The sequence below is a fragment of the Danio rerio genome, chromosome 8 (assembly GCF_049306965.1).
Source record: "Danio rerio strain Tuebingen ecotype United States chromosome 8, GRCz12tu, whole genome shotgun sequence".
In the NCBI taxonomy this organism is placed as follows: Eukaryota; Metazoa; Chordata; class Actinopteri; order Cypriniformes; family Danionidae; genus Danio; species Danio rerio.
Window position 1 is genome coordinate 2372501 of NC_133183.1, and position 17536 is coordinate 2390036.

The 17536-nt window shown below is 35.9% G+C and overlaps 1 protein-coding gene across 1 annotated transcript in view; it reads left to right on the forward strand.

The window, feature by feature from the left end:
• efna5b (ephrin-A5b) overlaps window positions 1-12854 on the forward strand; it is a gene marked incomplete at its 5' end in the record, with an annotated part of 201572 nt that extends 188718 nt beyond the window's left edge. Inside the window, 4 exon segments of the mRNA NM_131026.2 lie at window positions 1-16; window positions 183-260; window positions 11355-12058; window positions 12836-12854. The exon segment at window positions 1-16 is cut by the window's left edge and continues 50 nt beyond it. Of these exon segments, the coding sequence (NP_571101.1) occupies window positions 1-16; window positions 183-260; window positions 11355-11479 (219 nt within the window). The 3' untranslated portion in view covers window positions 11480-12058; window positions 12836-12854.
• Window positions 12855-17536: the final 4682 nt, after the last annotated feature.

The following is a 17536-nucleotide window of genomic DNA, read 5'->3' on the forward strand; positions in this document are numbered from 1 at the left end:
TTCGTGAGGCCGCCGAGTAAGTGTCCCGATCACACACACTCACACACACACACACACACTCACTCACTTTAATGGACACTAATGGCTCTGGCTCTCCTTTGATTGGCAGGTGGGTTGGGCTGCTGATTGATCACTAACCTGATTGGCTTACAGTCTCTTTTTCATTTCTCCTGTTTTTGTAGATGGCTGTGAGAAAACCATAGGCGTTCATGACCGCGTTTTTGTCGATGACAAAGTAGACAATGCATTAGAACCAAGAGGTCAGTATGGCTTGAGTTCACCTCGGCTTTGTGTGTATTCCTCTAATCACTCTGTGCATGCATGCATATGTGTGTGTGTGTGTATGTGTTAAGGCTGCATGGTAAGCCTAATAGGATATCTTATCTTTTGTTGTCGGATATAATGCACCAGAATATATTGATGATAACTTGTATTGCTGTAATTTTAAGAATATTTTATGCCACTCATTATATAATGCCGGAATGACAATTTAATATTAACACAATGCAAGTACACTCTTTCAAAGAGCACATCGGGCCCTATCATACACCTGGCAAAATAAGGCGCAAGACGTGTTTGGCAAGAGTTGTTGCTATTTTCAGACCAGCATAACAGTAATTTTCACATTTTACTCCGCGTTGTTTAAATAGGAAATCCATTTGAGCCATTTTGTGGACTCATGGGTGTGCTGGTCTATAAAGGAGGTGTGTTAAGGCGCATTGTTGGCGTGTTGCTCTTTTGAGGAGCTATAATAGACCGCACCATTGACAGCATGTTATTTATGCGCCTATGCAGGTCTAAATACTTACACATTGCTGAATACACACAGGATGAACAGCATTACACAAATATCTTTACAAACGAAAACAATTAAAGGATTAAGATGAAGAATTGTATATTTTCTACATCAATATAAACACCACTGCCTCCATGCCTCATCTCAGGGGGCTTTTTCAGTTTATTTATGACAATCTGCATCTGTGTAATGTCATTATTATTAGCAGTATTATTTATTATATGCAAATTTATATTTGTTTTAATCATACCAAGTGTAGATTTGTCCTCCTGTGGGGTTTTAGAGACGTCTGCATCCGCATATGGGGCATAAGAACAGGACGTGTGTTTGGATATAACCACACGTCATTATTATTGTTCATTTATTCCTTTGCTGGAGATTAAAACTGAATTTAGAAATAGTTTTGAAGCAAATCTTTGCGCTTAACAAAGGACATTAAATATGTGGGCTAATGGACGTGTTCAGTGGAGTGAGTTTCCACCGTTTCCTCACTCCACCAAAGTAAAGGAGTAAAGAGTAAAAATAAAGTAAAGAGGCTGAATGGAGGAGGCTCGTTCTTTATCCTCGCGCTGCAGATTCTCTGTTTAACTGTTTTCTCGCTAGTGAAGCGTTCAGTTTTTACATGTACAAAGTCAGCCATGTAAATAGCAAATGCACCATGGAGCGATGCAACTGATTCCTAAAGGGAATGAGAGATGAGACTCTGATTGGTTTAATGCACGTTATGCTCAAAATACACCCAGAACTCATTTAGAGAATAAACACAGCCCTGTCAGACCATGCACCACAGTGCAAATCATATTTTTTCATCCTTAAAATAGCAAAAGTGAATTCAGACATGCCCTTAATGCTTTAGCGCCACGCGCTTTGAAGTGCACATAGATCGTTAAAATAGAGCCCAATGTGTCAGACAGGATTGGATTGGGACACAAGGTGAGGGTTTCTTTTATGGGCCTGATCTTAGCTCTGTTACTTATCTACTCTTTTTACATGAGACATATTTCATTGTTTTGGCATGTTTGACATATGTTTAATTCACAATTTGTACATTAACATTTATAACATAGACCCCAAAAATACATCTTGTCGTTAATCTCAGATGTAAGACCAACAAATAATAACTTGACTTCTAGTAGATTATTTGGAAAAGTGTCAGAAGGTGGATTTTTCTGATGGATCACCTGTTGAACTGCAACCCAATCATCATCACCAGTACTGCAGAAGACCTACTGGAACCAGCATGGAGCCAAGATTCTCATAGATATTAGTCAAGTTTGGTGAAGGAGAAATCATGGTTTGGGGTTCCATTCAGTATGGGGGCGTGCGAGAGATCTGCAGAGTGAGGTATCAAGACATTTGTGCTGCCCATTACATTACAAACCACAGGAGAGGGACAATTCTCCAGCAGGATAGCGCTCCTCATACTTCAGCCTCCACATCAAAGCTCCTGAAAGCAGAGAAGGTCAGGGTGTTCCAGGATTGGCCAGCCCAGTCACCAGAGATGAACATTATTGAGCATGTCTGGGGTAAGATGAAGGAGGAGGCGTTGAAGATCAACACAAAGACTCTTGATGAACTCTGGGAGTCCTGCTGAAGGCTTTCTTTGCCGTTCCAGATGACTTTATTAATCAGTGATTTGAGTCAGAGGTGTATGGATGCAGTCCTCCACGCTCATGATGGAGTCAGACACAATATTCATTCTGTCTCCACTGCAGCAGGACTTTATATTCTATACTGGACATTATTTCTGTTCAGTGATGAGACTTTAGTCTAAGCAGAGTCAGACCTTACTGTCCTAATCAAATCATTAATAATCAAGACATGATCAGATTTTATTATGCTCAAAAAAGCAAAATCTAGAGGCCTTCGCCTTTCATTTGAGCCACTTCTGATACCAAATCATCAACTAGAAGTCATTATGTTGGCTTGAGAAAGCCAACATACTGTTATGCTACTCTGTCCTTGAAAACAAACGTATCTCCTCCTAGGCCGTTCATGCCACAAGGCCCAAATGTGGTCAAAATGTGCTTTCTACATTCAAGATTGTTGCTATATCTCCTCATGCCTATAAGACTTATTGTTTTTTTAATAATAAATGTTAAATATAAAATCTTTATAATACGGGCAAAAAAAAAAATTATACAAGCCCCAAATTTGGCCAAAAGCGGTATTTAGATGCGTTAGATTTTGCTGCTATATCTTTAAGGTTTATCAGACTTATAGTTTTCCAATAAATAATTTTTAAACATTATTTTTTTTATAATATGGCAAGCCATTTTTGACTTAAACTCCATATTGTTTTACTGACATGGCAAGCCATTTTTGCATTTATCACTTTCACACTTATCAAGCATTGTATTTTCAAAAAAATACGGCAAGCCATTTCTACATAATGTTCATTCCCTTAGTCTCTATATTAATCAGGGGTCGCCACAACGGAATGAACCGCCAACTTATCCAGCATTTGTTTTACACAGCGAATGCCCTTCCAGCCGCAACCCAACACCAGGAATACATAATGTTCAAGTCCAGTTATTGACACTCATAAAGACTGTCATAGAAACATCGGGGTTGATTAAGATCACTCATATTGCCAAGAAGCTTTGATGTATCATCTCTAACCTGTCAAATGTCCCCATAGCAATAAAACAGTATAACCTAGCAACCATTTAAAAATAGCAATATCTCTACATCAGAACATCGTAGGGACCTGGGCATTGGGTTGTTTGACTCATGCTAGCAAATGGGACTTCCTGTGTACTATGCATGGTAACAATGATAATGGAAGCCAAGTGCTAATAACGATTAGCTACATGCTATGAATGATTATCTAAATGCAATAACATATGCTAGAAATGCCTACTAAGTATTAGCATTTGTTCAAACATGTTCACGAGCATTGCCATTTAGCAACTGCTTAGCAACTACCTAACAATGCCATAATTGTTTTAGCAACTGCCTAGCAACCACTTAGCAACCGCCGCCGTGCTTCCTGCCAACTGCCATTCCCAGTCCTAGCGCAGTCACGTTGGCTTTCTCAAGCCAACATCAAAGTTTATCAATGAACTTTAGGTTCTAGTTATTATTTACTGTTCCTAAAACTTAGATAGGCCACAAGACTTTTGTCACGTAGTCTTCAGTGTTAGAACAATTTAATAAAATGAATTGGTATTAATTAGTATTTACAAATGGTACAATATCTTATGTCTGAATGCTTTTAAAATCCTCACACAGTGACAGGCCTAGAGAGATAATAATACTCCAGAACTTAACATTGCATATTCTGCGATTTGACTATTGCGAATCATCAGATTGCAACATCGATGCTCAAACCATATAATGTGCAGCCCTAGTGTGTGTATGTGTGTGTGTGTGTGTGTGTGTGTGTGTGTGTGTGTGTGTGTGTGTGTGTGTGTGTGTGTGTGTGTGTGTGTGTGTGTGTGTGTGTGTGTGTGAGTGTGTATGTCTTGAGGATTTGAGTTGCGCCCGCAGCTTCTCTGACACTTCACACCACAAAGAGTGTTTTATTTATGCATGAGGAACACGTCGTATTAATAATGCATTCTCTTGTAATAGCTGAGGGCTGTCTGTCAACAACTCCACCATCTGCACAGGCAATTAGCTGACCACAAATTAGCCACGCGACCTTTCAGGGAGCCAAACGCTTCAGCTATCTTTCCATGCACCTATTTTTATGCACATTTTGGATTATCGCATGAAAAAAAATGCTTGTTGCACTGCGTTTACTTACTTCTTTGTCTTGTTTCTAGAGCAAATATTTAAAAATTCCTAAATCAAGAAGCGTTTTCTAGACGAGCAAAACATGTTGTCTTGTTTTAAGACATAATGTCAAAATGAAGTGGGTTTTTCCTTAAAACAAGCAGAATAATTTGACAAAAAGGTGAGTAGAATAAACTGATTTCAACCTGAAAACAGGATTATTATGCTTACCTCAATGGCAGATTACGTAGCTGGTTGTAAAGTCCCCATGAAATCAAAATTCACTGAGTCTGGTTCTCTCAAGGTTTTTTTTCTTCACTCCCATCAGGTGAAGTTTTTTTTCCCTCTCCGCTGTCGCCACTGCCTCGCATGGTTCAGGATTGGTAGAGCTACGCATCGATGAATTTGCTCTTCAGTGTTTGAACTCTCAGTAATGATTAAATCACACTGAACTGAGCTAAACTGAACTGAACTTAAACACTTAAAACTGAACCACACTGTTCCAGTTACTGAACCACACTGTTCCAGTTACTATGACCATTTATGTGAAGCTGCTTTGACACAATATACATTGTAAAAGCGCTATACAAATAAAGCTGAATTGAATTGAATTGAAAATGGTAACACTTTACAATAAGGTTCATTAGTTACAGTTTTTCTCGATTGCTTGGATGCAGTTGTCAACTGAAACTCCGCATTTTCAAAACAGTTAACACACAGGCCTAAACTGCGGCACTCATGGTCAAAATGACACATTTTGCTTGCAAAAGGCACATACCGTGTCAAAACATTTAAAATGTGCAACGAAAGCTAGTTTTACCTTCAAACAACACAACTTGCAAACAAGTATATGAACTCTTTCAATTAATCACTGCACAGCGGACAACAAAATACAGAACTCAGTGCACCACCATTGCTTGTCATTGTAGCCTATTGCCAATGCCATTCGTTGTCTTTCTATTTGGGCTGTCAAATTTGCCTTTTTGCAAAGAATTTAATCCAGAATAAGAAATGCTTTGATTACATTTATATTGAATTTATGACAATTTTCAAACTGTGGCTGAAAACTGAAATACTGTAAAAACAGACAAAAGTAATAAAATACTGTAAATATTAGAGAAAACACATGTAAACCAATATACGGTCAAATCTATTGGGAGTATAAGACATAGCCACTATTGACCTCCTCCATCCATGCTGGCACAGAACAACACAGACCTTCCACCGTTTTAAAAGGTTTGCAGAGTGATTGCTTTTTGAAGATTTGTGTGAAGGAGTGTCAAACCGGTGATTCACTGAATTCATACTGATGTTGGTAGTTTCTAATGGTTAGGAATAGATGGTTTCTGTTTAGTTACCATAGCTAAAACAATGGAGTTTGGACTGCTTGAATGACGTCCGTGTTAGCTGTTTTGAAAAATGGTGGGGAAAATGTGTCAACCCAATGAGAAAGAGTTTACACATTTGCAAGACCGGTCTTTTGCTCTGCTGGGATAGTGAAAATGAAAATGAAGAGGAACCTAGTTTCTTTAACCAGGCCAAAGCAAACAAGAAAAACTGTAATGCATTTACTAACATGAACTAATAATGAACAACACATGTACAGCATTTATTAATCATAATTGAACATTTACTAATGCATTATTAACATCCATGCTTGTTAACATTAGTTAATGCACCATGAGTTAACATGAACTAACAATGATCTACTGTATTTTCATTAATGTTAACTAGCATGAACAAATACTGTAGTAAATGTATTGTTCATTGTTTGTTCATGTTAATAAATGCATTAATTAACATTTACTAATGAACCTTATTGTAAAGTGTAACCATCAAAACTAACCATATTAAGTTTGTTAGCTCTCATTGTTAGCTGCTGAACAATACTGTTCTTGTCATTAACAAGAAAACCAAATGCTTGCTCTTGTAATCTTTAATTGAAATCTGAAAATGAACTTGATTGGACCTTGATGATTGTTTCTTCAGTTAAATTGTCAGATTTAGTTGTGTACTATAATGCACAAAATAATGAACTACAGTGCAACAAAACAGCAGCTGTCTCTTATATTGCGCATATATTATGAATAAGGCAATGCATGTGGAAAAGTCATTTCTCGTACCATCAGTGTCCCTGAGATGACCAAGTGCTGATATGCCTTCCCTTTCTCACTCACTGCAGCTTAAAACTTTATGCATCCAATCATGAAAGATTATTAATCCAGTGATCGCGTTCTTCAGCTTTCACAGCGCATCTGCATGCATGCACTTGCCATGTGAGCTTTTTCTCCTCTTTCCGCATTCACTCGGCATGTTCTGTATCTCCTCGGCAGGTTCCGTATCTCCTCGGCAAGCTCCGTCAGCCAATTGCTTCCGCCAAACACTTTCGGTTTTTTGACTTTACAGTAAATACTGTCACTCGACAGATGTGCGGTGTGTGTGTGTGTCTATATATATATATATATATATATATATATATATATATATATATATATATATATATATACACTTAATAGTGTAGTAATTTATAGTAAGCAATAAATTATTTTTAAACCAAAATTATATTATATATATATATATATATATATATATATATATATATATATATATATATATATATATATATATATATTATAATTTTAGTTTAAAAATAATTTGTTGCTTACTATAAATTACTACACTATTAAGTGTGGAATATCATTAGTTAAAAGGTTATTAGAAAATTAAGCGAATAAACACTATTAAATAGCTTGAGTAAATATCAATATAGTGTTACACATTTGTTTCATGTAAAAAGATTTTTATTACATATAATGTATTCTGCCTATATTAACTTGCTATTATTTCCCTCATCATAAATTAATCCATTATATAAATTAAACCTGTCCAAATGAGATCATTCAGCAAGGCCAGCAAACGAGTACCTGCCATATTATTGTCAGATAATAATGACTGATCAGCTATAATGACTGATTAAAAACTGTTCAGTCTATTATATATATGAATGGCGATCGGAAACAATCCTCCCCATTCGGCCGTCTCGATCGCAATATTTGTGAAATAAAGTAAAGTAAACACTATTGTTAATTGTGTACAATATTTATTAATCATATATATCAAAATATATCGATGACGATGTTCAAAAAGACGTTAATAACATTAACATCCGTCTTTATATGGTTTGCCAAGATTGTGTGTCCTAGATTGTGTGTGCCTAAAACATGTGTGGTTCTGCGGGCCTGCAGCTGGATATATCTCGCTGAACGAGCGCGTGCTGCAGTATTTTTTTTTCGCGGTGAAACGAGTGCTTGCAAGACCGCGAAATCCCACATTCAGAAAATCCAGCAAACTTCTGATCACTTCCTTAGGAGAAATGTTTCCTAACCACAAAACGCTGCTGAAGAGGCGCTACCCAGATTATTAATTAGGAAGGTATCGGTCGGAGCTCGGCTGCCCTTCGGCGCCTCCGACTCGGCATCGGCGAGTGTTATCCGGGCCGAGCATGGCCCGCAGCTCGCTCCCGCACATGCGTTTGTGATGTGGCTGTAAAGCACTGGCCCGAGTCCTGTTAACCATTTCTGACCCGAGTCTGTCTGTCGAGTCCGAGCCGCTTCTGGCAATGACTCTCCAGTGTGGCAGCAGAACGCGGCTTCAGCCTCCAGAACAAATTTAAAACTGTGACGAGAAGTCGACTTTCCGAGACAAAGACACAGAATTTAATGACAGCTGCCTCTGCATCAGTCTCTCTTGATGCGTTAGATTACGCACAGGAAAGCACCCAGTTTCAGGTCGACGCAGGAGGAAGATATGAGGTAAGGCAGATAGGAGTTTTTGTTCATTTGTCAAATAAATAAATGAATAATTTAGCCTTTATACTGGTCTTGCAAGTTCATTATTAAAATATGAATGAAAAAAGCAATTAGAAAATATGCAAATTAATTAATTTCAATAATAGGTTATGGCGGAATTTTTACAACCCTCTCAAAATGACGGACAATGACAGTCTAACGCGACTTCTGTCTCACACCTTCAAAAGCTACTGCGTTGCATTTCGTCTTCTGAGGCGCAGCTCATTTATTAGAGAAGAAAATAACACCACAGTGGCTTCACCCAACACATGAAACTACATTTCTCTGTTAAATTTGTGTATAAGTTCATCAGGAAGTGACCATTTTGTTGCTCATTAAATGGACACACTGATTTATTCACTAATCTTGTATGCAATATGCTAGTTTTGCGCATACATTCACATCTTTGAAACATGGTACAGTTCCAAATGCATGAATTATATGTACACTTTGCCTCAGAATACGCATGCATGTTGGCTGTGGGAGAAATTAAGATGCATAGCTTGGATCTGCCTGATGGTTTTGTGCCAGATTAGTGATTGGCTTTGTAAGGTGTCACATGAAGCTCATTTCGGCTTCTCCTTGACAAAAGCCATTACATCTGAACACATGGCTCTTATTAACATATGCAGGAGTGTCGGCTTGTCATGTTTGTTGGCTTTGCTTTCCTTTGCTGGCTTTGACTTTCATGGTTTCTCGATCAAACATTGAAGCTGCTTTCAAATTCAGGACAGAGAGTCTGGAAGCCAGACTGTCGACTAATAAAGAGCGCCTCATATAATATATTAAATTGTGCTGGAGTCTTCTACAACAGGTTTAAATGCATTCAAGGTCAGACAACTTTGATACTTTTCTCAGAACAGGCATTTAATATTAGAGTCCTTCTGATGTAATTCAATTGAGTCATGGTGTGTAAGCCCCTCCCTTTTCTATGAGCCAACACTGCTCTGATAGGTCAGCTGGACAAGTCTGTTTTTATTGATTTCTTTCCATGTCAAAAAGAAAAAAAGCACCTATTTCAGAGTGTTCGTGTGGTTTGGGAGGTGGATATTATGCAGATTAATAAATTTGATTGTGTTGATATAGATCAGTAGCAGGCAAAAGATAAAAAAAAAATAATGAATCATTAAACGATTCAGAGCCGAATCTTTCTTTAGAGAGACAATATCTTCATTTTTATGCACTTCATATTTAAAGCTGGCGTTGGGTCATTTGTTTATATTACTATAGCTGCTGTGTTACCATAGCAACTGTAGAATCCCCACAACAGGTTAATTATTATAGTTGTTAATACCATAGCAACTGTAGAATCACCACAACAGATGTATTACTATAGTTGTTGTTGCTATAGCAACAGTTGAATCACAACAAATTACTATAGCTGTTATGTAACCATAGCAACTGCAGAATTACCACAACAAATTACTGTAGTTGTTGTTACCATAGCAACTATAGAATAACCACCGCAGATTAGTTTTTATAAGTGTTGCGTTACCATAGCAACTATAGAATCACCACAACAAATTACTATTGTTCTTGTGTTACCATAGCAACTGTAGAATCACCACAACAGATTCATCACTATAGTTGTTGGTACTATAGCATCAGTAGAATCACCACAACAAATTATTTTTGCTGTTGTGTTACCATAGCAACTGTAGAATAACCACAGCAGATAAATTACTATAGTTGTTGCGTTGCTATAGCAACTGCAGAATTACCACAACAAATTACTGTAGTTATTGTTACCATAGCAACTGTAGAATAACCACAGCAGATTAGTTATTATAAGTGTTACGTTACCATAGCAACTGTAGAATCACCACAACACATTACTATTGTTCTTGTGTTACCATAGCAACTGTAGAATCACCAAAACAGATTCATCACTATAGTTATTGGTACTGTAGCATCAGTAGAATAACCACAACAAATTATTTTTGTTGTTGTGTTACCATAGCAACTGTAGAATAACCACAGCAGATAAATTACTATAGTTGTTGCGTTGCCATAGCAACAGTAAAATCACCCCAACAAATTACTATTGTTGTTGTGTTACCATAGCATCTGTAGAATAACCACAGCAGAATAATTACTAAAGTTGTTGTGTTACCATAACAACTGTAGAATCACCACAACAAATTACTGTAGCTGTTGTGTTTCCATAGCAACTGTAGAAGCACCACTGCAGATTAAATTATTAATTAATTAATTACTATAGTTGTTGTTACCATAACAACTGTAGAATCACCACAACAAATTACTATAGTTATGGTACCATAGCAACTGTAGAATAACCAGAGCAAATGAATTACTGTAGTTGTTGCGTTGCCATAGCAACTGTAGAATTGCCACAACAGATTGATTACTATAGTGTTGTGTTACCAAAACAACTGTAGAATCACCACAACAGATTATTTCAAGGACGTTACCATAGTCTGGTCCTAAAACACTAGAATTTATTCTAAAGTACTATAGTATATTTTCTTATTGGTGTGTTGTGAAGTATATGCAAATCGAAATGCGTTCTTAATGTTTAAGGTGTTTTATTTGCATTTTAATGTTGTTTATTTTTTATTTTATTTTTTCTTCCATCTGAATTTCATGCAGTGATGTGATTACTAACAAACTATACGTCTCCATTTTTTTAATGTTAAAGTGTTTACCAACATGAACTAAGAATAAACAATAATAGTACAGCATTTGTTATTGAGACTTACTAATGCATCATTAACATTACTTAATGCACTGTGAGTCAACGTGAACTAACAATGACTGACTATATTCTTTAACAAAGATGAATGAAAACTAATAAATACATTGTTTATTGTTTAATCAAGCAAATAAATACTAATTTCATCGTATTTTTGCAGTGTTTTTAAACAATTTAACATTATGGTGTTAAAGATGACTGTAACGACCCATAATATGTATCATAATATATATTTTATTCATTTATTTATGTGTTGTTTGTTTCTCCTAAATTTCAGACGACACGAGTCACGAGGCTGAACCATCCCGGAGCGACGTGTCGACTTCAGGCCTGCGGCACCAGACGTCGCGCCCCCTGCTGGCGCTCCTGCTGCTCTGCATCTCGCTCTATCTGCTCTTATAACCCAGAGCTTTCCATCATCTTTCACCCATATTTAAGTGCTCCTTCGATTAGCCGCGCAGAGAAGAATAGCAGATTATCACCCGGCTGCTCTCTGCTGATTGGCTGCTGGGAGGATGGGGGCGGAGTCAAAGGGTCACATCAAAGAGACATTACACCATCAAAGCCGACTCTGCTGTTAGAAATCAAAAACACAAAGACTTTTCTTGCCTTCTTTCGTCCTTCGTCTGCCTTCCCGTAACAAACTGCAGAAGAAGAAACGGCCTGACGATGCATCTCGGAGAGTTAATTACTAGTCTAAACACTGAAAAAAGGATTCATTCGGTTTACAAAAATAATATTTAAGGGTAGTGGTTGTGAAACAATTTATACAGTCGAAGTCTGAAGTCCTCCTGAATTATTAGCCCCCTGTGTATTTTGTAAATATGTTTTCAACACATTTCTAAACATAACAGCTTTAATAACTCATTTCTAATAGCTAATACATAATATTTGCCCAGAGATTTTTCAGGATACTATTATTCAGCTTAAAGTGACATTTAAAGGCTTAATTAGGGTAAAGTTAGGGTAATTAGGCAAGTCATTAGCCCCTTTCACACAGTGATACCGGTAAATATCCGGAAAATTTCCGGAACGACTTTACCGGTATATTCAAAAAAGTGCTGTTCACACAGGCGAGGACGTTACGGAAATTTTCCGGAAAAGATCGTTTACACATTCATTCCAAAATACCGGTAAATTCTGACATCATTCACCACAAATGAGCTTTAAACGGCTGCGCTTGTATTTGTAAACATTTGACTAAATTACAAACTCTGTGGATGATCAATATTGTGAACAACTTTCGCAGGATCACTTTCGCATGTCGAGATGTTCATAATATGTGCGTGTGCAGGTGCTCACAGGCTGTATCACAGGCACACGCAAAGCTTGAAGGTAAACAAACAACGGCTTATCATAAGCATCTCATCGATGATTATTTACACAGTTGGCATTAAGAAGAACATATAAACGTGATCTGACTAACTTCTAGCAGCTAAATGTGTCTGGAAAAATATTCAAAGGCTTTTATCCTCACAAACCGCGCGGACGTAAATGCGTCTGACTGTTGTGATTGGCTAAAGCAGACGTCTCACGTCAGCACGTTTTAGACGAGGACACGCTTATTACGGGAATCTTCCTTCTGCATTCACACAGCGCAGCATTCCGGCAAATTGCCGGTAATGTTACAACTTCTCTTTCCGGAAAATAGCCAGAACGAATTTACCGGTATTTTCAAAAAGGACCTGTTCACACATACAACCTTTCCGGAAAATTGCCGGCAATTTTCCGGAAAGGTCTGTATGTGTGAAAGGGGCTATTGTATAACAGTGGTTTGCTCTGTAGACTATCCAAAACAAATATTGCTTAACCCTTTAACTGCCCCACCAAGAAAACATTGTTGGATTGCATTTCTTATCTCCTAATGTCGCTTGTTTACACACTCAATGCATTTGTTTTCAACACATCCCATAATTTCTAAAATATCAGCCTCTATCAAGTTGTTGATATGTCAGTTTATGGTAAAAGTAGAAGAATTAATATATATACTATGAAAAAATCTGAAAATATAAAGTGTAGGTCCAATTTATTTAAAAGCATGATCAAAATAAAACATTCATGAATGCTAAATCATCTAGTTTGCCATAAAATATTTTGTATTCTGTTTTAATACGTTTCCTTTTTTTTTTACATTAAAACCAAAATCAAGAGTAGTTGTACAGTAGGATTAAGCCTGGTTTATACTTGACGCGTCCGCTAGTTCGCTTGAGTGCGCACGGAAAATGTGACATCATCGCGGGATTTGCGGAGGTTCGCTTTGGGTGCGCGCAGCATGATTTTTGGCCAGCGGAGCGCAGGAGTTTTTGTGAGACTTGAGCGAACAGTGCAAACGGCACCGTGTTTTATTTGAGTTGAATGTGAACCACTTTGAAGAGGTTTTGTCTGAAACAGGTACACCTGTACAGAGATTTTTATGATCCGCGATCATAGAGATAACCAGATGACCAATAATTCTTGGCTAGAAATTGCAACAGGAGGAAAAGTTTGTGTTGAAAGGTTTGGAAAAACCTGAGAGATGAGTTTGTTAAAGCTAAAAGAGGCCATGGCAAAAGTGGAGACTCAGATGCACAATTACAGAATTTGCTTTTACACCATTCATAGGTTTTACACTGATGTATATGTTAGAGTTTTAAATTTAAAACAATTTGATAGTTACAAAACTATAATTAAGGGGCAAATTATTTCTTTGATAACTGGAAAGGAATATTTGAACCTATCGGTTTACAATATACTGATGCCTGTTTTTTTAGGCTTTACTGGTGATAATGGTCAGGAATGTTGGACCAATATTGCCTTTTTAGCTTAAGTATAAAACCCTAGCCAGCCAGTAATATGTGAATTGTGGAGTGGCCTAAATCTAAAACAAAAACATCTGTATTTTTTTAGTAAGTGCACTCTTTTTGCTTTTATTCTTGCCATAATAAAAATATATTTGTAGAGCAACTCATGTTCTGTTGTCATTAATATTTTAATAAACTTAACTTAGGTAAAACTGTCTGAGATATCAACAAAGGCAAGTGATGCATCAAAGTTTGATTTAAAAAAAATCTTGAATGGTTAAAATTTTTTACAATCATTAAAATAATTTAGAAAAACGATTAATTTTAAAAAATGAACAATATTAATGAAAAAATTCAACTTTCTACTTCTCCGTTCATCCGTCTGACTTTATGGTCAGTTTCTTTTGAACACCCCCTGTCATTTTAAAGAATATCACAACGGCGAACGCGTCAAGTATAAAAGCCTCGTCTGTTTCGTGTGGTGTGCGCACAGTCAGCGGAGGTGCGCGATGTGGCGCCAGGCGAAAGTATTAATCCAGCTTTATGTTTGTTTGATTTTTTTTTTTGTAAACCAACAATGCTGAGTGTGTAAACCATTCTTCAAATGACCTTAACAGTCAAAACATGGTCAACCTTTTCGTAGAGCAGGCAGTTAAAGGGCTAGGGGATGGGCTGATAATATTGACTTTAAAATGGTTTTTAAAACAGTAAAAACTGCTTTTATTCTAGCCTAAATAAAACAAATAAGACTTTCTTCAGAAGAAAAAATATTTTAGGAAATGCTGTGAACAATTCCTGAATCTGCTGAGCTTCATTTGGGAAATATTTACAGGGGGACGAATAACTTTGACTTCAACTGTATCTGGGCTGAATATAAACAAATACAATTAGTTAACGTTGCTTAATTTAATTTGTTTAAATTCAGTCCATATAATTGTTTGCAACCTTGTAAGTAAAATATAGTAAATCCAATGAATCATTTCTTTTTTCAGTGAATGTGTAATCTGATTTGTGTTGAATTCGGAGGGACTTGTCTTAGTAGACCGCACCACTAAACAAAAACAAAAAAAAAAATGAACAAAAAAAAAAAACAAACAACGACGATTTTGTATTTTGTAAGATAAACTTAACTGCGACATAAATATCTCTATTTTTCCTATGACCTTTTATCGATTGATATGAGATATCAGCATTAACGGATCGTGGAAACTCTTTTCTCTGTCATAACTGTGTGTTCGACTCTATATTAGGAACCAAATATGAGAAGGGGCTCCGCACGACGTCTTATTCCCCTTTTCTCTGGGTGGGAAAGGCCTTATACTGTACACACAATACTAATCTCTCCTCAGCTGGGGGAATAAACTGTAGTTCATTTCATTCATGCATTTGTTTGTTCTGTAGCTGTTAATCGGTGCGATTCTGACTCGTTTTAATATGCTGATGCCACATACTGTAGACGAGATGATGTTAAAATACGGGCATTCTCCTCCGACAGCCTTATATACTGTCTGAAGGAGGAACTGCAGGGGGAATCTCACAAAACCAGACGACAGAGTAATATTTCACCACACTAAAATAAGAATAAGAAAACTAATTAACTTTTCTTTCTTTCTTTTTTTTTTTTTTCATTGACTATTATTGTAAAAATTAAGTAAAATTCAATGCAACCAAAGTTGCCAGTGAGTTAAAGTAAATGTTACAGTAAATTGTAATTGATTTACACTGCTCTTGTAAATTAACAGTCATACTTACAAACAAAATTACCAGTAAGTTATTGTAAATTTTACAGAAAGTTGTAATTAATAATTTACACTGCTCTTGTGCTCTTAGTCTTAGTGACAACCAAAATTGTTGGTAAGTTATTGTAAATTTGACAGTAAATTGTAATTAATATAGTCTGCTCTTGTAAATTTATCGTCATACTGACAACCAAAATTGCCGGTAAGTTACTGTAAATTGTAATTAATAATTTGCTGTTGTGGTTGCAAACTTACAGGCTTACTGGAAACAAAAAATATTGCCAGTACCATACTGGAATTTTACAGTAAATACATTGTAATAATTAATTTACAGTGTGCTTGCAAATTGATTGTCTTACTGGCAACCAAAATAAGTTACTGTAAATTTTACAGTAAATTGTAATCATTAATTTACTGTGGGCTTGTAAATTTATCGTCTTACTGACAACCAGAATTACCAGTGAGTTACTATAAATTGTAATTATTAAATCACTGTGCACCTGGTAATTTACAGACTTACTGGACACAAAAATATGTCCGTAAGTTACTGTAAATTTTACAGTAACTTGCAATTAATCATTTACGATGCGCTTGCAAATTTACAGTCTTACTGACAACCAAAATTGTCAATGACTTACTGTAAAATGTAATTATTAATTTACTGTGCACTTGTGAATTTATAGACTTAGTGAAACAACTTCCAGTAACTTGCTGTAAAATTTACAGTAAATACACTGTAATTATTCATTTACACAGCTCCTTTAAATTTACACACTGGAAACAAAATTATTGCCTGTATTTACAGTAATAGTTACTGTAAATTGTAAGTTGTTACTGTATATACAACCAAAGTTGCCAGTAAGTTCCTGTAAATTTTACAGTAAATTGTAATAAATAATTTACAGTGCGTTTGTAAATTTACAGTCTACTGGCAACCAAACGTACCAGTAAGTTACTGTAAATTTTACAGTGTATTGTAATTATTCATTTATAGTGCATTTGTAAATTTTCAGTCTTACTGGCAAACAAAATTGCTGGTAAGTTTTACTGTATATTGTAATTATTAATTTACATTGAACTTGTGAATTTTCAGTCTTACTGGAAATCAAATTTGCCAGTAAATTACTGTAAATTTTACTAATAATTATTAATCTAAAGTGCACTTGTAAATTTTCATTCTTACTGGCAACCAAAATTGCCAATAAGTTACTGTAAATTGTAATATTAATTTAATGTGCACTTGTAAATTTACAGACTTACTGAAAACAAAAAAACCCCAGTAAGTTACTGTAAATTGATACTGTAAATACAACCAAAATTGCCACTTATTACTGTAAAATATACAGTAAATTGTAATGAATAATTTGCAGTGTGCTTGTAAATTTACAGTCTACTGTCAACCAAAATAACCAGTAAGTGACTGTAAATTTTACAGTATATTGTAATTACAGATTTAATTTTGAATTAAAAAATTACTGTAATTTTTACAGTAAAGATATAAAATCTTACTGCAGCACTGAAAATCACTAATTAACAATAATAATAATTGTTATAAATTAAATGTAGAATTATTTTTTTAAATGTGTAAAAGCAATGTTATTGTTGTTACAATTATTTATTTAGCAGGTCCTTTCATCTAAAGCAAACTACAAACAAACAAGCACTTAAACATTATTTCTAGATTGTTGTTCATGTTAACTTATGGAATGCACATCATAATACCAAAATATAAATGCTTCCACTCTGGAAGGGAAGTCCTTCTCTGATTAGGTGAAAGATGCTAAGTCTCGCCCCTCCAGCCATTGGTGTACTGTGAGTGAAAGATCAGAAGGTGGAGCTCCAAAAATAAACCCCGCCCCAATCTAATATTCAATTTCAGCTAAAAATGTCATCATACTGAAATCAGCTAATTCCAGTTCACACAGACTTTAGTAAAACGA